This window comes from Sceloporus occidentalis, unplaced genomic scaffold (assembly GCF_023333645.1).
Source record: "Sceloporus occidentalis isolate IW3139 unplaced genomic scaffold, rSceOcc1.0.p SCAF_186, whole genome shotgun sequence".
In the NCBI taxonomy this organism is placed as follows: Eukaryota; Metazoa; Chordata; class Lepidosauria; order Squamata; family Phrynosomatidae; genus Sceloporus; species Sceloporus occidentalis.
This window is the reverse complement of record NW_028317166.1, coordinates 1,431,389-1,453,098: the sequence shown is the minus strand read 5'-3', so window position 1 is coordinate 1,453,098 and position 21,710 is coordinate 1,431,389. Positions and strand designations below refer to the sequence as shown.

Here is a 21,710-nt window from a genome sequence, read left to right as displayed (position 1 = left end):
TCTTGGAACTGAATGGTTCGCGTATAATGTCAAAGTGACGTCATTGGAGCATTATTTTTAAATCTTACTAAATTTTTATTTCTTTTTTAATTTTTAAATATATACACACTCATTGGCCACTTTATTAGGTACACCTTGCTAGTACCGGGTTGGATCCCCCTTTCCCTTCAGAATTGCCTTCAATCTTCGTGGTGTACTTTCTACAAGGTGCTGGAGACATTCCTCAGAGATTTTGGTCCATATGGACATGATGAATGTCACAGCTGGAATTGGGACTCATCAGACCAGGCAACGTTCTTCCACTGTCCAATTTTGGAGAGCCTGGGCGAATTGTCGCCTCAGTTTCCTGTTCTTAGCTGACAGGAGTGGCACCCGGTATGGTCTCCTGCTGCTGTAGCCCATCTGCTTCAAGGTTTAACATGTTGTGCATTCAGAGATGGTATTCTGCATACCTTGGTTGTAATGAGTGGTTAGTTGAGATACTATTGCCTTTCTGTCATCTCGAACCAGTCTGCCCATTCTTCTCTGACCTCTGACATCAACAAGGCATTTTTGTCCACAACTGCCGTTCACTGGATATTTTCTCTTTTTCGGAACATTGTCTGTAAACCCTAGAGATGGTTGTGCGGGAAAATCCCAATAGATCAGAAATACTCAGACCAGCCTGTCTGGCACCAACAACCATGCCATGTTCAAAGTCCCTTAAATCTCTTTTCTTCCCCATTCTGATGCTCGGTTTGAATTTCAGCATGTTGTCTTGACCACATCCACATGCCTAAATGTATTGAGTTGCTGCCATGTGATTGGCTGATTAACTATTTGTGTTAACAAGCAATTGAACAGGTGTACCTAATAAAGTGGCTGGTGAGTGAGTGCGTGCGTGTGTGTATATAAATATATATATTTTACTAATCACATAAAGATTAGCAAAATGGGCTCTATTGAACTGCATGGTTGATTGCAGTACCTGTCCACTCTTTTACTTTTCACTGGGTGTGGCCATCTTGCTGAGCAAATCACTTTCTAAGCTTGTTTAAACCGAAGACGTGGCAAGCACGTCAATAGTCACAAATTTCTAGCACTTTCGTAATGAGCATGTCATCAAGGGGCTAAAGGATCCCATTTAAACCCATTAAATTATTTACTTTTATTTCTAATGTTTACTTGGTGTTTCTAATTAGGTGGCAACACTCTACCTGGCATACATTTTACCTAAATAACCTGTGGACAGGGACAGTGCGCCCACATATAAAAAATATGGATGGACGCTTGGACATGGTTGGCAAAGAGTTAATTATGAGTTAAGTATCTGCTGCATCAACCTCTAGAACTGATGCAGAGGCAAATCAGTTGTTTCTATAAGAAAATCAACATCACTTTGGGGTCAGGAAAGTAGCCTTTAAATTTTGAAGCCAGAGGTTTCCTTTAAGGAAAAAATAGATTTCATATTAACCAAAACAGAAGGACTTAAAATACCATCAGGTTTCCCTTTCCTAGGTTAAGCGAAGTGCACAAGAGCAATAAAGTTTAGGTGATATAATTAAATACTTAACCTAACAAGAACAATAAAACACAATGGATAAGAGGGCAGAAAGGGGATATGTTACATGCAAGCACTTTTTAAAATGCCAAAATGAACACAACTCTATAGTAAGATAATCAAGTTGAACCATTTCAGGATGTCTCTACTTGCATTGATCCAGCTGAACAGAAAAAAAAAAATCAAATCATAAGATCATAGCAGTATTGCCTAGAAAGCAGGAATCATCCACAAATGTAAGAAAAATCCTTAGTTCTTAATGTGGAAAAAATCTTTATACCTATTATTTTTTTGTACATTAAATTGTATCAAAAAGTACAACAGTACCATATAAGGAAAGGAAAATGGGGAGAGAAAAAAATCCAAAAAACACACACTACTGTGGCAGAATAATGTACGTAGCACATATTGCTAAGTACATCCTTATCCCCAGAGACGCAACTCCTGCACCTTTCTCTGCACACAACAAATATAACTCCAATTTTTAAGTACTAGATCATGTCCTATTTTAGTGATGGCTCAGGGAACCATATATTGTCTGCAGTCATGCTTTCAAATTCCTACCAATCCACTGGAGACACCAAAACCTGAGTGGATGAATTTCAAAATATTCTGCATTCCCAAAAGGTCATGTGTGGAGCACCTGTGACTGTTTGGCATGATTTACTTGAACTCGGTAATATTTTTCTAGCATTGAAAATAACCTTTTTAGCTGAATTTCTAATTAACTTTCAGGAAAAAGAGCTGAGTACAGAAAAGAATGTATGTATTTTTAACTTGCACAAAGGCAAACAAGAGAGGACTAAAAATAATAATGCTTCAAAACAATCCCTTGAACATTATACTATTAGTGTCCTAGCATTCTGGATATTTAATCTTTCCAAATTTAACTCAACTGGCCCCAGAAAGGAATGCTTATATTGCAAAGATTGAGATGAAAAAACACATCCTCTAATTCAACAACCTGAAAATTATTCAGAAAACACAAGCTGAATTGTCTTAAAGACAATAAGTGAAACCACCCAACAGAAAACAACATTAATACATAGAAAATACACAATTTCCTTAGTGCCGGGTAGAAGCCCATTTGAATAATTATGCGTGTGAGCTAATATTTTATTTTGGATCCATTTTTTGTTTATTTTATTTTTTATTCATTATTATTTTTTTTATTTATTTATTACTCGTTGAGTTTATTTGGGATACTGCAAAAGATTTCTTGAGAATACAGAAGCTACCCGTGGACTACAATATCCTACAGTTTTCTGTTGTATCTTTATTTTTACCCTACAAATGGAAGTGCATTATTGAATTAAAATAATTATATATTGAAAACAGTATTACATTATGCCTGTCTTCCTTTTTATATATAATGTCTATGATTTATGTTTACCCTGGGTCGTATGGTGGGAAGAACACTCTATAACATTCTGAAGTGGTTTTTGTTTGTTTGGTAAACATAAGTGCATTACTAAATCAAATGGTATTATATATTGAAGACAGTATTACACTATAGATTCTTTAGTCATATTTTATTTTTTTTATATACAACTCTGTTAAACCTGGATACTCTCCCGGTTTGGCGGGGGTATTTCCTGCGATGACAGCGGGGCCGCCTACTGACGTCAGAGGGCAGTCGTGGTTGTGCCCCGTAAGGGTAGGCTCCGGGTAGCTGGAACCCAGAAGGGTCTAGGTAAGCCTATACCTCATAACTGGGAGACATCAGGTTGCTATACTTTCTATTTATAGATTTATACTAGTGAATAGTTTGCAGAAAAGAACAATAGCATACAAGATGAAACACAAACACTTTAGTCTGTCAAAGTCTTTTTCTTTTTCTGAATTTACTAAATCAGGTTGAGGTATGCAATTGGGTTTTGTCAAGTTATGGTAGACACACGCCTGGGAACATGCCAAATTTGTACCCACCCAGAGTCTCCATATTTTCCGCCATGTCTCCAGGACTCCAGATCTGTGTGCAGTTTCTCTGGTTCTCCACTGACATGCTTGGAGAAGAGGTGTATGATACAGGGCCGTAACTTCCATGAGGCAAGAGGGGCACGTACCACAGGTGCCTCCTGATGTCAATGCACCTGCTCTCCATTCCACTTTCGGAGGTTGATGTGACATTAACGTGGGGGGCCTCTGCTCCAGGTTTCAAGAGGCCTATTTACAACATTGGTGTGATACTTGATACACCCCTTTCTCTGCACATCAGGCAGCATACATGCCATGGCCACCCACCAGTATTCTTTCCACTTTCATGTTAGATTCACAAGTGACGACAAGTGCAATATCATTTATGGCTCCTCAGGTGAGCCACTACTGAAAAGATTGTGTGCTTATCTATCTATCTATCTATCTATCTATCTATCTATCTATATATATATATATATATATATATATATATATACACACCCCTTAGAAAAACTAATGAAACACTTTGTTTCACATCATTTTCATTCCAGTCGATTAATAAAGCTTTCAGACATAAAGTGCTAACAGGGTGAATGAAGATGATAAAATTATGATACTTACTACAGAGCAAATACACTTTACCATATTATGGTATAAAACCCCCCCATAAAACTAGTTACAGCCGGTACACGAATATGGTTTGCAGATTTTCAATTCATAAAAGAAGAATAACATAGGCGGCCCCATAAGCTTACGAAAAGCAGTGAAGAAGAGCCATCTTGAACAGAGCGTATTAGCGAGGCATTAGGGGCAAACATTTCAAGTATTTATATTGGATCTTGATATCTGATGGCTTTTGCCAGGAAATACTTTTGCATCTACCATGTGATGAAAAAAAAAGAGACTATATCAATTAACCATAGAAGAACCTTAGGTTGCCAAACAATCAGAAAAAAAGACAGACCCCTTACCTTGCAGAGGAATGATTTTCAATGAGATACCATGTTGCAGAGAACTTTTCACTATTGAAATCAAAGCTCATCCCTGGAAACAAGGTCTCAATGTTCTTATGTGGAACCTTCCCCCTGAAAAATACAATAATACATAAGAAATAGCACAGAAATACAGCACGTATGCGTTTCAGAAAAGTATGTTTTAAATAGGTAATGGATTTTTTTTTTTCGTTATAAACTTTGGACCATATAATAATAATTAGCATATTTTATATTATTACAGAATTTTCATTAGCATGTTGTGAACAGGGCCTTCTGTTTTTGCAGTATTACTTTAAGAAGGAAATGAGATTGAAGCGTTACAGACAGACATGTCCACCTTTTCCCATTTCTTATTTTGCCTGGGGAATTGTAACGGGAGGAAAGTAACCTGGATTACAGTCCAGATCTGTCTGGCTGACAACATATGCAGGAGATCAGGCCCCCCACACATGCATGTTTTCATTACCTGCTGATGACATATTCCTTTCTGAGAACTGTAACACTTAGAAAAGAAAGGCAGTAGAGCGCAATTCTGCCGAGAACTACAGAACCAACTTGCTTAAATGGGAACTGTTCCTGTCAACAGCTTCCAGCTTAAAAGAAGGTAACATGTCCCATACAGCCCCACCAAAGAAGAATGTATACAGATGTACCTAGTAAGCATTTTAATATGAGTTCTGTACTTCTTGCAAAGGGAAAAAAATGACTTCCACTGCCTGAGCTTCATCCCCTTTTGCCAATCTCTAGCAGGCAAACCCTGGGGTGGTCTTGTTGGACCCCCTGGAACTTTTGTACAAGCAAGTGCTGGAGTGATTATACCGCGCATATGCACTGGAAATCAGGTGAAGTGCTCAGCCCAAGGCACCTCCACCAGGAGAACAAAAAACTTAAGTTTAAGGTGACACTATGGCTGGAGTAGCCATTTAACTAAAACTACCAATAGTTTGTGCGTTTCCATTTGCCATCTTTACAATCGTTTTGGCACTACCAAGATTGTTTGAGAAATTAGGCCACCAATCAGAACGTACCAAAAGATGATGGAAATAGATGTTGGAAATAGATTCCAAAAATGATCAGAATTAGCTACAGGAAAAAAAAATCTTAATGTTTAATTAAATTGCTTAGAAATAAAAAATATGTACTAAATTGACGGAAGCAACAATCTTAACATTAGGGGAAAATGAGACATTACTTTAGAAGAGTAATAAAATATTACGATACAAAAAAATCTGTTTTCAGCTACAATCCAGGCTATTGCTTCCCACCATTTTTAGTATGTTTTTTTTTAAAAAGCAATTCAACTAAAAGTTATGTTTTATTTTTCCTGTGGCTGCTTCCCAATAATTAATTTCACGTTCTCACGTGCTCTCCATTCTCCTCAACCATCCTTGCAAAGGCTGAATGAACCAATCAAAACAAAGCAGAAATAAAATGGCGAGGAATAATCAAGTAGATTTTTATAAAATTAAGATCCATTTCCCTTTGTTATTAAATGCATATATGTATATTATTTTCCTCTAAGCACACTTACATGTAGAGAACTGAAAAATGTAGGAGTTGAAACAAATAGCAGATCCAGTTTAATAAGCAAAACATTTTTTAACATCTACTATGGAATACATGGAGAATGGATCACACCGGTGGATATATTTGATATCAACCAATCTGTACAGAATCCAGGAGACAGCTATGGAAAATTGAAAGAAAGGTTGGGATAAAGAAACTAGTGGTTTTGTCTTGACATGGTATGGCCACATCCCTTGCATGATTCTGGCCCACCTCTATATGCTTCTCCCCATCACCCCCAACATAGGTGTCCTGATTTGATCACCTGAAATGTTGAATGCTATGAGCGTGTGCTCCTTTTTTCTGCTCTCATACCTCCCAACATTTTGCCTGTGATAAAGAAGAATATATTGTCTGCCCTAATGATAACCAGTTTAGTGATATTGCAAATACAAAGCCAGGATTGTTCTTTGTATGGTTTTATTATTTTTGAATCACCAATTCTGCAGGGATTTATCATAGTGATACTCCTTTACATTCTTGTGTAACAGTCTAGAGAAAAGTTTCATATTTATGTTTGTAACGCATGATCCTTAAATACCTTACAACATTTTATATTTTTTTCCGTTACTTCATTCTTTATGATACAAAGCCATTCCTCACTATAATATACACTTTATAGACAAAAGAATTGGGACACCTGACCATTACACTAAGATGGACTTTGATGAAATTGCATTCTAAATACATAGACATTAAGTTGTAGTTGGTCCCCCTTTGCAGCTATAACAGCTTCCACTCTTCAGGGAAGGATTTCCACAAGATTTTGGTGTTTCTGGGGGAATTTTTATTCCCATTTATCCAGTAGAGCATTTTGTGAGGTCAAGCAATGACTGCTTGGTGAGAAGGCCTGGCTCACAATCTCCTTTCCAGTTCATCCCAAAGGTGTTCGATGAGGTTGAGGTCAGGGCTCTGTGCGGGCCAGTCAAGTTTTTCCACACCAAACTCATCCAGCCATGCCTTTATGGACCTTATGGACCATAGTGTATATTACCGTATATAGGGAATCCTTAAAGATACATTTTCAGCATAAGCTTTAAGATCTAGCATAAACCTGCCTGCCTAATTAGTGGAGGTTTCCATATATGGTCGTGTGACCAAATTTGCATACCAAATGCACAACAAACTGAAGCCTAAATGACATAATTACGCCCAGATTAAAACCTCATTTGCCTTTTTTTCCTTTTTTAACTCGTTTTGCCAGATTACTTTAATTACCGCACTCATTATAAACTAGCCTAAACAAACAGAACCGAAATGGCTACATAGTTGGTTAAACATTTACAGGAAGGCATGTTTATGATATAGTCCCTAAGACTTTTTTCCCAAAAAATCTCAGAACGTGCTGTATTTGTAGATGACACAGCCCCTTTTAAAGTATGCAGAGTGTATTTTATGAATAAACTCCAGGAATGCACCCAACTACGTACAGGTAAGGCCTCCGCAGTCAAGCTATATCTAGATTTAAGGAAAGCCTTTCCAAAATATGGTCAACAACCACATAAGGTTTAATCAATTAAAACAATGCGGGGAATTTAGACAGCTTCTGTGGTAGTAATGTAACAGTGACTATTTTTGTGTTACACATTAGGTGTTCCGAGCAAAATTATGAATGAGTAAGAATTAAATAAAACGGCATGAAGTATTTTGCCCTCTACTAACCATCTAAGCAAATTTGATTAACTAAACTTTTGTTACCTTCAAGAATAATCTTTTTATTTCTTTCTGATACATTAGTGTAATACGCAGTTATATGTTTATTAAAATGTTTTGTTTTTTTATTCCTTTGTAAAGGTCTGGATTTTTTAAAATGAAGACATTACGAAAATAAAGCATGCATCAGTGTTTGCATAATCTTGATGAAATCTTATTGTTTTCAGAAATAATGTATATGTAGCCTATATTATTCTAGAAACGATACACAGCTAGAACAAAGTTAATATATATGTCGGCGAGGTTATTAACAAGAAGGTTAACCAATTTAAAAAAGGAAGGCAACTTGTAAGTCTCCTATAAGAAAAAAATGTTCCGTAGCCCCTACATTCAACAGTTAAACTAAGAAATACAAATATATAAATATAGGTAAATCAAATGTATTTGGAAAAACAGCACTCGTGTTTTATCTGATCTGTAGGCAATAATGTCAAAATATGAAAGCTTTCTAGTTATCAACTTGTATAAAGATTTAAAGTGACCCACTGTGCAGATACATGGGATCTGTCATAGAACACAGTGTGTCATAGCAACACATCATCCACAGAGTGAATCAGCTCTTGCTTTTTCTGTAAACTTAAATCACAGCAAGGCAGTTAAATTGTCAAAGCCTTGTAAATCTTTCAGTAGAACAGGGAAAAGGTAAAGCAACCAACAGAACGTCAGTAAAAGAAGAGCTGTACCACCATAGTGAACATATATATATATATATATATATATATATATATATATATATATATATATATATAGGATCCATGTATAAAGTGGATATAGAGGCAAAAGGTGAATAGTGTTGACCTTATTTGCATGTGCCTACCCAGAATCCCTTGTGGTTGTGGCAGCACCATGAGATTTCTGGCTTGTCTGGTGTCGGTAGATGAGTGTTTCATAATGCTTCTACTACCCACTTATATATATATATATATATATATATATATATATATATATATATATATATATATCAAGTTCACTGTTGTATAATCTTACAGAAGGATGTCTATTTAAGGTTAACGTGTCTCTGTTAAAGTGTTTTAAGAAACTTTACATGTGAAGCTTAAATAACTTAAAGTAATATATAGTTTAATGCATATGATAGCTGACAGGTCCCTTTAAGTTTACATGGTGTTCCCGTTGCAACGGTGGCGATTCTGCAGAATAGACTACTGTCGCCCATCTAGTTAAGCCTCATTTCAATGATGCATGCTTTTTCAAAGGGAATAACAATGCTTCTAACAACGATTTCTTGCACATCATCATTTCCGGTTGACAAATGCATGAGACAAAACCTTACAAATGTGAATGGCTCGAAAAAAAATATCCATTATTTATTATTGTTGCTTTTGTATGCTAAGTATAGCTTTGATGCCTGTGGCGCAATAGAATACATAAACAAACAGAAATGGTAGAATAATGTTTAGTTAATGACTAAATTTGGTGTTGAAATAAAAAAAGGTACATTCGCCATGGAGATGCAACGAAAGGTAGTTTTAACTCCAATTTACATGTGTGCCATTTCCATGATGGACTGGTCTGTTTTGTAGACTGCAATAGAAGAACTGTTGACAGAACACTAGAAAAATCATGATTTCAGCAGCTGAGAAGTGCTGTGAGACTTTAAAATACAGCGCTATCATGTAAATCTGACCTCTTTGGGACACTGATCTCTGTAAATGAAAACTAGCTCAAATATTCATCAGACCATATATATATATATATATATATATATTTTTTTTTTTAATTAATGAATCTTTTTTTGTATATGATGAATGTTTTCAAATGATCCCCGAAAAAATATATAAGCAGATAAACAGTTTTAGACAGGCAAAATACTAGAAATATAAGTAGATTTGATGATCAAACATGTAATTATTAACAGAGAATTCTACGTGTACTCTGTCTTTATATATTTATAAAATCTGTTCCTTCAGAGGCAGTACTTAAAAGCCTCCAGCAGGTGGCAGTGTCGTTCCAGGCTATTGCAACGAACAGGCTATAGGAAGATCCTACTAAAAGCAGCCAAGTGGGTTGCAGCTGAATGATTTGGAACATGTTTTATATTTCAGTATTCGCTTTTATTTCAACGACTGATCTCTGGTAATGAACCACTGCGGCATGCAAAACAACAAACTTTGGTTTGAAAGAAGGTCTAACCACACTCAGTGCAGCAAGGGAGAGTTGTAGTTGGGTTGCTTTGGATCTTAGGGATTATATCTTCCTGATTTGGCAGGGAAAAAAAATGTGTACTTTCCAAACAACACTCCACAGCTGTTTAAAAAACGCAAAGTATTTTCCAAAGCAACACTGAAAATTAGGATAGTGTTTAATCACAGAGCGAAAAAGAACCCATTATATTCTGTTTCCATGCATTACACAACACAGAAACACACATTTTTACATACATGGAATAAAGAGAAAAAATGAAATCCAATGTTTCTCTAAGGTTATGTATTCATGAAATACTCTGTACCCCCCCTTGTTGAATAAGAAACAGAGGTTAAAAAAAAGTTATGTAGCATTGCATAAATAAATAGTTTACAACTACTAAGATATTTGGATCAGCTGTGGAAATACTAACAACCAGCAGAATTACTGAGTAATAACCTATTTATCGAATAGCAAGAATTTCTTATGAATGGTTATAAGAAAATATACTAAAGATCTCATTCCTACAACTAACGGTGAGATTAAATATTTAAGACAAAAATATGGCATCAAGAATAAATTGTTCATTAAGTGTTTGACATGCTGGGCAATATACAAATTTATGTTGTAAAATGCCCAGGAACTCAAAAACATAAAGGCAAGGGTTCCCCTGAGCAAACAGTTTTACTTTTATTCATGCACTGTGGGAATACATTTAAAATAGAAACTAACAAATGAATGTTATTTACAATGAAAGTCAATTCAGTAAACTGAACAGCCTAGTATCCCCAATTGGCAGTAATTCTGTGCCGGTTTTGTATGTGTCTCTAAGGAACATAGGCTTTACCTGATGGCTCCTCTATTGTTATTTTATTTCTTTATTTTAACTCTGTTTTAACTCATGATTATTGTGATTTTCATTTGGTGATATTGTTTATTCTTAAAATTCAAATATACAAATTAAAAAGTAAACTGCTATTTGTGTTTCATTAACGCAACAGTTCAATCGGGCATTTAGACTGCTAGGCAGAGCACAAAAATACTTTGCTTGTGTCCCTTCTAAATAATATATTGATTAATAAATATGATTATGCACACAAATACTTTACTGTTTAAAAAAATATATTTATTGATTAGGGTGGTTGTGATTAGCTGCCTGCATTAGCATTATGTTACAATGGACACAGTACAACATAAGTTACAAGTACTCAATACCAAGTGTAAATATAAATGAATACATTTAAATAAAAAAAACAATGTTAACTAAAAATAGAGATTAGTTAATATAGATCAGTTGCTGGAATTATGAAATATGTATTATATAAATGTATTCTCTATTCTTGGGTACTTAATATTGTTTCGCTAATATGAAGTTACTCTCCAAAGCTTGTTTCTTTAAAAAAAATACTTAAAAAGTTAGTGTTCATTTAATCTACGTTGCCACAAAGCAGATACTGGCATCAATTTGTACCTCTTACTTAAAATGAAAGCATGTATAAATTTGAAGTGCCCAATTACTGACCTGACATTTTTTTAGAAGCTGTAGAAAGAAATAGCAAAACAAATCTTCCGTTGACGACATGGGACATAACTAATGCCATTTACGCCTAATAACATTTAATACATGCTAATGGTCTCCAGTGGGATGATTATACTATAACTGCCAACCCTAAGCAAATAAAGGGCTTGGTGGAAAATAGCACACTGAGATCTCAGAACCTTAACTAATAGATATTATATTTTAGAAGACTTCAATTTATGACTTGCAAGCATCCATTCTTTTTCTGCAAGTGTGAACACGACCTTCATGTGTATTCACGGTAGAAACACAACCTTCAAGCTTAAAAATAATTACTATACAACTCACTAGGCAACTGACGCATTATGAGCTATTCACATAAATTATTATACTTTTTTCAGAGTATTTTTTTCATTATAAATATCATGTAGAATATGATGGTGCTATATAACACAACATAATTATTATTATTTATTTTAGTTATACATACATTTATATCTTTAAAGTAAGCAATATTGTTTGTGTCAATAGTAAAAACTGGAAATTAGATAAGAAGCATTTGGCTTTTAGCATTTGGAACAAAATATGGTGTCTTAATTTTCATAACGTATTATGGCCAAAGGAATGTCAAAAATAGATGTATGTATCTGCCTGTCTGTTTTAGGCAAATACATAATATTTCAGCTTTTAAATTAAACGTGTTATTATTTAAAGACCTCTAATGCATAAATGTGTTAACGGGAATATGCTCGCACTTGTTAAAAGTAAAAAATATCCATGGAGGAATAGGAGCAGCATGCCAGCAAGAGTAATTTGTTAGAACAGCATTCAGCAGAGGAGTGCTCTGGAAGGAGTTAAACTTGAGATCCCTAGACTTGGGCCACCCAGTTAGTAGGCAAATGTACTGTCCTAAATTCCCAATGGATTTCCTATCAGTCAGCTATGGGACACTTTATATAAACATTCCCCCCTGAAATGACTGAGACATGCTTCTTTACCTTCAGCAGGGCGTTTCCTTGGCTTTCATTTAAGACATTCATCAGAAGAATATCTGTGTATTTGATTATGCTCCCTGTCATTGGGAGAAACCACACTTCTTTTCAGACTATTTCAATTCATCAGTCTCGGAGTAAGAAATGAGAAAATAGACCTTCTGACTGCTCTCCCATTTGGTTCAGAGTAAGCAAAATCAAAAAGGGATTAAGAATTTGTTTTACACATACGACATGTTAAAAGCCATGTCTAAAGCTATGGTAATCTGAGGCACAAAGAATAAAGAAAAAAAATGAAATAATAATAAACATTCGGAAAAACAACTTTTAGTGATCAGTTTGCCAGGCTTCAAATCAGCGATAATAATTATGTGCATACAAAAAAAAAAAAAAAGGAAAAATTTCAGTATTTTAAACACTTATTTAAAAAATAATTTTTTCACACTAAATAGTAGAAAGGGAAGACACAGATTGTAAGCGCATAGCAAAAGCAACTGTCTGCTCTTGAGTTCACTCCTCCGCACGCTTTGGTATCTCCTGAGGAATCACTGTATTGAAGAGATCCTTAAGTCTTATAATGTTGTACATATAGTATCTTGACAACATGGCTGGGGACCTGGTACTATACTTCATGACAACTCCATCACATACACAACTGCAACGCCGTTTAATGTGTGTTAGAACTACAAAAGGATCACACACCGATATCGTCGTAGACTCTTTAAACAAAGTATTAAGCAACCTGTATAGCTTTTAAATAAATATTTTATTATGATCCTACTGTATGAATGCTATGCAAAAACTAATTATTTTAGTGGCAAGGACTCCTATTATCCTGTAATATAAATTGTGTTGGCATATTCTCCAAGAATCTATTGGTAAAGATTAGTACTCATTGGCCAGCAGTTATTGTTAAGCCGGCACCTTAAACCTTAATTTTTTGTTAACCATAAGCACCTTGACAACCGAAATTACATATATGTCTTACAGCAAACAAACATTTGAAATTAGTTTAGCCACGTAAGGAAAAGGACACACACAAAAAAATACTTTTTACTGCTTAAGATAAACTGCCATATTTACAACAGTGTAGTCTCTGTTAGACATCAAAGCCATGTAACACAAAGTGCTTCTTTTCTATTACGGTGAAAACCCATATGCCACCAGCGTTGCAGAGAAATCACACTTACTCAAATTGTTTACAACTATCCAATATTGTAAACACAACATGGATCATTGGAGTGAGCAATCAGTCTTTGTCTCAAGGCTTCCACTTGTGGACCAGCTTATGCATTCAGAAAACAAATAACATGTAATAAGCTGCACATGTCCAAACGATGGTCCTACTCAGTGCTAACATTTATACGCTACACTATTGGGTTAGGCATTGCATTTTTACGACTATACGACATGCAGCCTAGTTCTTACCTGTCTATATCGATACCTAGTGGATTGGCCGGCCGCTGAGACAATGGGGATAAGCCTTTGTTTCGATCTGTTCGCATATCATAGTAATTCATTTCATCCACCCACACGGCAGATTGTTCCAAGATACCTATGGCAACAAGTAGCGATACAGTGAAAACGTGAAGCTTACAAATAAATGAAATTATTTTTGGAAAAGAACATCTGTAAGTCTGTGATAGGGGGCAAAGCACCTCAATAATAAGAATGCAGTATGAAAGAGGGCAAAAGAAATTATTACATTACGAGGTCCGACACATAGAAACAAAGAGATAGAGATGGCTCTGTAATCTTACATCACCCATTTTGTCTAACTAAAAATATAATATATTACTAACCATTTGAATGTCTCCGTACCTATATATATATATATATATATACATGGCACTACTGGACATGAAGAACATGAAGTTTTAGGTATAGTTCTATCTCAGCCCTGAAAGTGTTAATGGAGCGCAGCTTACTTCTGTGCGGTCCTGTATAAGATACACTGACCCACTGCCGTAGAGAGATAAATATTTAGATTACCGCTGCAGAGTATGCGTTTCCAAATGCTGCATAAAACATTTGTGAGAGACAGTGCATTTCTATGACAATCCCGAAGGGATTCTCGGTCAACACACATTCGGAACGTTTAATCTTTTTTGCTCCATCGCTAAAACATCTAATATGTACCTAGAGCATCGTTCCAAAGCACAAGCTGAAATCCACAGCTTCTCAAGCCTTAAGACTAGGGAATGTTGGCTTGACTTGTGGGCTGTTTCTGCATGAAATGAATATGCAACTCTATAAATTATTTGTGTGCTCAGTGCAACCGTACAGAAAACCAAAAACTGCTTTTTCAAAAAGCAGCATTATCTCTGAAAATTCCATGTGGATAAAATTGGAAGCATTTGTTTTTCTGTGAATAAATCTCCAGAAGAAATTTGGTTGTGTAGCTACGTTCAATCTGTTGCTTGACTTGAACAAATTGTCAATTGAATGTTCGTTTTCTTGCAGTGCCAGAAACATTATCTTGAAAAACAGCAATATAGCAAAGATATACAATTGTAATATTCTCATGCTCATCTTTGTAAATAAGGTTAACATAAATCATTGGGGCTAAACACAACTTAATTTACTAAAGAAATGCATCTTTACTGCCTTTGTAAAATATATTAATGTATATTAAACACAAAATATTATTTCTACTAACCAAATATACGCTATGTGTTTTAAAGTTGTTTATGTGAATGGTTCACCAGAACGTTCTGCATATATATATATATATGACAATTAGGTCTCCTGTAAGAGTATGATAGGACAAACCCAGCATGAAAGTCCAGTCCTTATTAAAGCTGGAACTCTTACGTTCCTTAAAGAAACGGTCACTTCAACTTTTGTTCTTGTAACAAGTCAATTCAAACCAAGCCTCCCTTTTCTCTGTTTAAGTGTGCAACGCACAGTGAGCTGCTTGTCTATGTTAACAGTCCAAAGAGCCACTGAGGGGATGACTTTTGATAGGGTTGCATCCGTAATCATGCGATTAGCGGGATACCTGTGAATAATCACTCATCCTCCTGCACTCACCTGCAGTGCACCAGGAAGCAGGCATTAGCTCCCAATAGATGATGTAAGGGCTCTACACTATTTCCTGCCTATAACCTTGTGCAAACTATGACATATAAGACACAAAAAAACAAAAAATAATTACCAATTTTTTCTGGCTTAAGCAGTTTGAAGAAAACAGTGGAGGTTCCTTTCCCACCAGATTTTGTAGTGACTATAATATCCCCTTTGTCGTTTTTGTCTTGTCCAACACGGCAGACGATTTTGCTGGCAGATATCCACTCCGCTGTTAGAAGGCAGTTGTGTCCACAAATGGTTAAACCTGTGAAGTACAAAATGGGTATAAATTAGCTGTTGGGGGTAGGTTTGACCAGGGTACGTGGAATGTTTAGGGGCCAATTCCTGGACACGTCCATATTTGAATCTAGGACTTGTTCTCGGGACCACATCAAAACTATACATTTTTATATTTATACAGCAATGGATGAAATGGGGAAAAAACTATTTTTAATTCTATGTTATAAGCCAATATAAGCTTGTATGTGATGTACTGAGGAGATCACAAGTAAAACAAGATGAGATGTAGGACAAAACAAACATAGCAATAACTAAGTAGAGTATCTTAGGTTTGATTTTGGAGCTGTTTATATGGAATATATCCCCACCCTAAAAATGAATCATAAAAACATAGACTCTGACAGCAGATAAGAACCATTGGGAGGCTGTTCCACTTACCTACCACCCTCTCAGTAAATGATGTGTACTTTTTTCCATCTCTCCCTTTTGTTTCTCTCTCTCTCCCACTCTCTTTGTTCTCTCACCCCCTTTTCTCTCTGCTTTACTTTCTACCTCCTTTACCCCTATTATTTTCTCTAGTATGCTTTTTCTCAAAATCCCTCTTCTTTCTCCCTTTCTCTGTGACTTTTGTTCTTGTTTTTCTTTTTTTTTTTCTCCTGCTCTCTTTCTTCATTGTCACTTAGTGTGTCATAGTAGTGTTAATAGTTACAGTGGACAAAGGGTAAATAAGAAGCAACAAAACTCTTGATGGCGTACGTGTTTGTACAGTCCTATGATGATGCTATATAAATCAATAAGACAAAACAAGCTTGTGACCCGGGCTCTCCCCAAGCTCTCCCCACCTAAGGTATCAGTTTGTCTTAGTCTGTCTAGTCTTGTCATACCCCTTGAATATATGTATTGTAAGAAGTGCTGCGTAAATTGTTGGCGCTAAATAAATAAAAGATAATATTAATAATATTAAAATATCTAAACAATTTACTCGATTATAAGACGACCCCCCAAATCTGAATATTAATTTAGAAAAAAAAAGAAAAAGCCTGAATATAAGACGACCCTATAGGAAAAACGTTTTACCAGTAAAAGTTAATTCATGTAAACTATTTTTTAATAAAAGCTATGATTGAGAAAAATATTTTGGTTTTATTTCCTTCTATTTTCCAACCTGCCCCCCAGTTACGCACATCTGCCCCAGAAATGCCTTATACCCCCTATATGCCACTGTGCCCAATGATATGCCTTTTAACCCTCTAAATGCCACTGTGCCCCATGATATGCCTTTTAACCCTATATGCCACTGTGCCCCATGATATGCCTTTTAACCCTATATGCCACTCTGGCACTTAGAGGGTTAAAAGGCATATTATGGGGCAGAGTGGCATATAGGGAGGTTTAAGGCATTTCAGGAGGCAGAGTGGCGTATAGAGAGTTAAAAAGGCATTTCTGGAGGCAGAGTGGCATTAAGGGGGTTAAAAGGCATTTCACAGAGCACTCTGCCTCCAGAAATGCCTTATGCCCCCCATTTAACACTCCCTTCCCCTCCCTCCTCCAAACTTACCGGTGCTTCTGACTCCCCTGTCATGTAGCCGGGGCAGCGTGTAGAACTTACGCTGCAGCCGGAAGGAGGTGTAGCGGGGGTTGTCTGCGTCCATCGCGCAGACCTTCCCCACCTGCCACCTTCCCCACTCTGATCTCTGACGGCCGGAAAGGTCTGCGCGGTGGACGCAGACAACCCCCGCTACACCTCCTTCCAGCTGCAGCTGCCCCGGCTACACACCGAGGACTCAGAAGCGCCGGTAAGTGGGGCGGGTGAGGGGGGGGGAGACAGGAGGATCCAGGTCCCCTGCAGCTGCAGGGGATCTGGATCTTAGTCGTCTCATAGTCAGACCTATTTGAGGTCTGATTATAAGACGACCCCGATTATAAGACGAGGGGTATTTTTCAGAGCATTTGCTCTGAAAAAAACCTCGTCTTATAATCGAGCAAATACGGTATATAAAACTACCTTAACTCGCAGCAAATCTTCATCAGCAGGGGGCAATGTGGAGTGAATATGTGGCGTAATATGGATGTTTAGCATACTGGTACAGTAACAGAAACCAGAGCTTTCTAATAACTTTTCTGAACCAAGGGCACTGAACAGTGTGAGTGCTGTGCAGTTATTTACATAAGAAAACATATCAACTTTTAATAATAACTTCCATTTAATCATCATACAGACAGAATAAATACATATCGCATTACTAAAAGTTATTTTCAGACGACAGCTTCACTTTTACACTGTCCCCATTTTACTATATAGTTTTCAGCACATCTCTATAAGCAGACATTATATGCCGTCATTAAATGAATGTTTCAATCTTTAAGGTTTGTTAGCACCATAGTTGTCAAATTACTTCTCTTTTCCACTGCCCGATGAGAGATTATTGAATGAATTTGCAACGAGCACAAAGCACATGTGTAATGCAAGACGGAAAACATTCCAAGATTGTACTGGAAGAAAATATACACATATATATATATATATGTGTGTGTGTAAAAGTGTAAATCACTCTGGGAGCTGGTGATAATGATACACAAATTTATTGTTTTATATAACTGAAACGATGCCAGGGATTCTATGCTTCCATTACCGACATGCGCTATTTTAAATCTAATTGCCATAGCTAACTACGTAAGGAGCCTGATGTAGGACGATATCATTTACAGAGACAGCAATGCTTCTAAGTACGTTTATCTTGTAAGATCAGAAACATTTAGGCAATTTCAATATATATATATATATATATATATAAATGGCATATGGCAAATTAAGCTAAACACATTTTATGAAGATTTTTTGAAAACATATGACTATCACATGTCATGTGGTCCATGTGGAGTGACCCCCCCCAACATGCAGTCAGCACACTAATGCCACATGTATACGAGACTTATCCTGTAACACAACTGCATGACTATATCCGGACCGTCTAGCCCTGAAATCCAGTTAGGACCAAGTTTCCATTTTAAACATTTTAAATAAATAAATTCTCCTCTGAAGGAGAAAAACCACAAGCCTCATACACTTGCTTTGGCCTTCACAATGACTCATTGAGTTACATCAACCAGGGGTGCAAGTCTCGATACCCCTATTCATACGGTGTAAACTGATGTTTAATAAATAACAATACATTTATAGGATAAAATACATGGTATATTAGCTAAATAATTTAAGATCCCTGATATTTCAAGTGCTTTGTATAAGAGTTACATAGAGTTGCCACTCTAACCTGGTGGAAAGGTGGACACTAGAGTCTTGAAATTGGCCACAAGTAGTATATGCACTGGAAGCACATCTAGATTGTAAGCTTGGGGGCAAGACCATCTTTACCGAATGTATCATTTGTCTTAGTCTGTCAATTGTAGTTTTGTCATGCCCTTTTAATTTATGTACTGTAAGAAGAGCTGTGTAAATTGTTGGCGTTATATAAACAACAATAGCTGCCATTAAAAAAACATTTAAGACAATGAGGTTTTACATAACAGAAGATATACTCTGAATCCCTGTACTGCGATTGCCATACACAATAATAATACTACTTTACAATCAAGCACAAAGCAGTGCATCTGCAATATAAACCTTTTTGGTCATACACCCCAAAGAGGTACAATTAATATTATAAATACAACTTTTGCTTACTATGATAAAAATAATATATTATCTTTATATTACCTATAAGATCAGATGGTCCGGTACCCAGGTTTTCTCCTCTAATGGTGACCTTAGTCCAAGAAGTCCCTTCCTTAGGTGAGATCCCAGTAACAAGCGGAGGCTGCCGTGCCCGAGACATGTTATCTTCACAATCTAAAAGAAAGAACAGATCAGAAAAAAATTCTGGAATATGTATATGCTTGAACATAAACTATTCAGGCTCATGCAACTAGAAGAGAATATAGAACAGCATTTTCACACTTGCCTAAGAATATTTATGTATATAATTATATACAAGAATCTAGGTTTACAGGTTGCTTAAGCAAGAATTAAAAAATATATTTTTATTTTCAGAAAAAGATTAAACACATGACAGTTAACAAAATCAAAGTATATGATTTAGTCATCATAGGGTTTAGCTAGCAATATCTATGATGAATGTTTGTAGAAAAGCACGCATTATTATTGTAAGTTGCTTAAAAAAAATATCTATGTAGTTTGCAATGGTGATCGATCCCAACAGTGAATATGATGTGAACTATAACACAACCAGATTAGGTTGTACTTTTTTCAAAATTTGTTTTGTGTATTCAGACAGATTAGGTAAATGATGAAAAATATGCTTAAACTTATACTGAATGGAGACAGCTTCTCTAGGAGGTCACTTGGCTCATTCATAAAAGTAAGACACTAACGCCCTATCCCGAGATGCTGCGTTCAATACACTGCTTAGTATGGAAAAAGGCACAGGCTTTCCAGAAAACGGAAGAATATTATATGTGCTCCCCAACTGCTATCCAACACCAATGTAACAAGAAAAAAAAAATCAAAGTATGTCATCATTTTAACTTCATCGTTGTTTTACAACAGTGAGGGTTTCTTAAAATTAACAAAATATAATCATAAGGTCACTCTAGAACATATATAAGCTCTCAAAGAGGACACTTCTTGGAAAATAGATCAAATGAAACTTAAAAATATAAAACCATCAGCAGTTTGCATTAGTTGGTTTTCTCGCAATACCTTGTATGTCATAATAAAATATAAATTTTGTGTTTTTTGGCTATGTAAACATGCCCCCTCATCTGTAGTTCTGCAGTATCCCATCATATGTATTTCCCCACCCTGCGCTATTTTCCATGTGATATACTCACTGCCACTCAGTACTAGTGCTGGCTTTGCTAACATCGAGGGAGGAGGGGACCCAGCATTCATTCATGAACACATAAATAAATCTATTTAGCTTTGATGATAACCTATACGATTTCAACAGGGCTCAGGCCCTGGGGTGAAATCCTTAACATTTCATGACATGTGCCATGGCACACAGGAGTGTTTCCAGTAACAACACAATTGAGCGGACTAGAATAATATTATTTATTGATTAATATGTGAACCTATTGTGCAAAATTAGTAAACAGGACATAACAGCGCATTAGATAACAATTTGGACAGGTGAAGAAGTCCCTACTCAAACAAACTTGCAATGCCAAGTGTATCTTATCTCCCATCAAATACAATGTTTCTGTGTAGTGGTATTTCTTCCTCATTTCCATATCTATACATATAAAAGCGGTGTCACGCTGACACGCTTGATCGTTATGCTGAGTTGGACATAAAGAAAGGAGCACTATGATTCGACCTTTGCTGTATTCCCCCACAAAGCATAACTGGGAATTTACACCAAGGCTCTGCCAGATCATGCTATTACAGTGTGCAGGTAGGAGAGAGGCTGCCAGATCATGTTGTGTGCAGAGAGTAGGAAGAGAGAAGTAAATAGGGGATAGAGAGAGACAGAAATAAGGAAGGATAGAACAAGTGAAGAAAGAAAAAGGTAGAGAGAACGCAAGGGAGACAGAAGTGCAAGGGAGATGGAGGGGAAAGGGAGGAGAAAGAAAGAGAGGAAAAGGGCACATACACTAGTTTGAATATATTCCAAGTTCATAATTCTGTCAATGAGTACAAGACTTCCAGGCTTAGTAGAAATATTAAAAAAAAACAACATTTTGGGTGGATACTTTACAGTCTACTGAGACTTTATTATAGCCTTGTGTCGATAAAAATGACATTTCCCAATCTTCGATACTTCAGTCTTTATATTTCGTACAATTCCATTTATTCAATGATCCTTGTAATACTTGATGTTATTGAATCTTTTTGGAGTAACATGCATTACTAAAAAGAACAATATTAAAAATGAATGCAATCATTTCTAGATCACACTACAGGTAAATAAACCTTCTCAAACTGGTTTCCTCTCGTCAGGGTCAGGCATTCATACACACAACTATTGCTGTCACAAAATGAAGTCATTTTAAAAATG

General features: G+C 36.2%; 1 protein-coding gene across 2 annotated transcripts in view; it reads right to left on the bottom strand.

Annotated features, from left to right (window-relative positions):
- The window catches only part of LOC149278675 (exocyst complex component 2-like), a 74,882-nt gene extending 55,356 nt beyond the window's left edge, over positions 1-19,526 (bottom strand). For both annotated transcript variants that reach the window (XM_089501893.1, XM_089501894.1), the window contains exons 1-4: positions 19,409-19,526; positions 15,542-15,718; positions 13,813-13,939; positions 4,429-4,542 (exon numbers count right to left, since the gene is read on the bottom strand). In XM_089501893.1, the coding sequence (XP_089358019.1) occupies positions 4,429-4,542; positions 13,813-13,939; positions 15,542-15,718; positions 19,409-19,526 (536 nt within the window). The remainder of the gene's footprint in view (positions 1-4,428; positions 4,543-13,812; positions 13,940-15,541; positions 15,719-19,408) is intronic.
- Between the last annotated feature and the right edge of the window lie 2,184 nt (positions 19,527-21,710).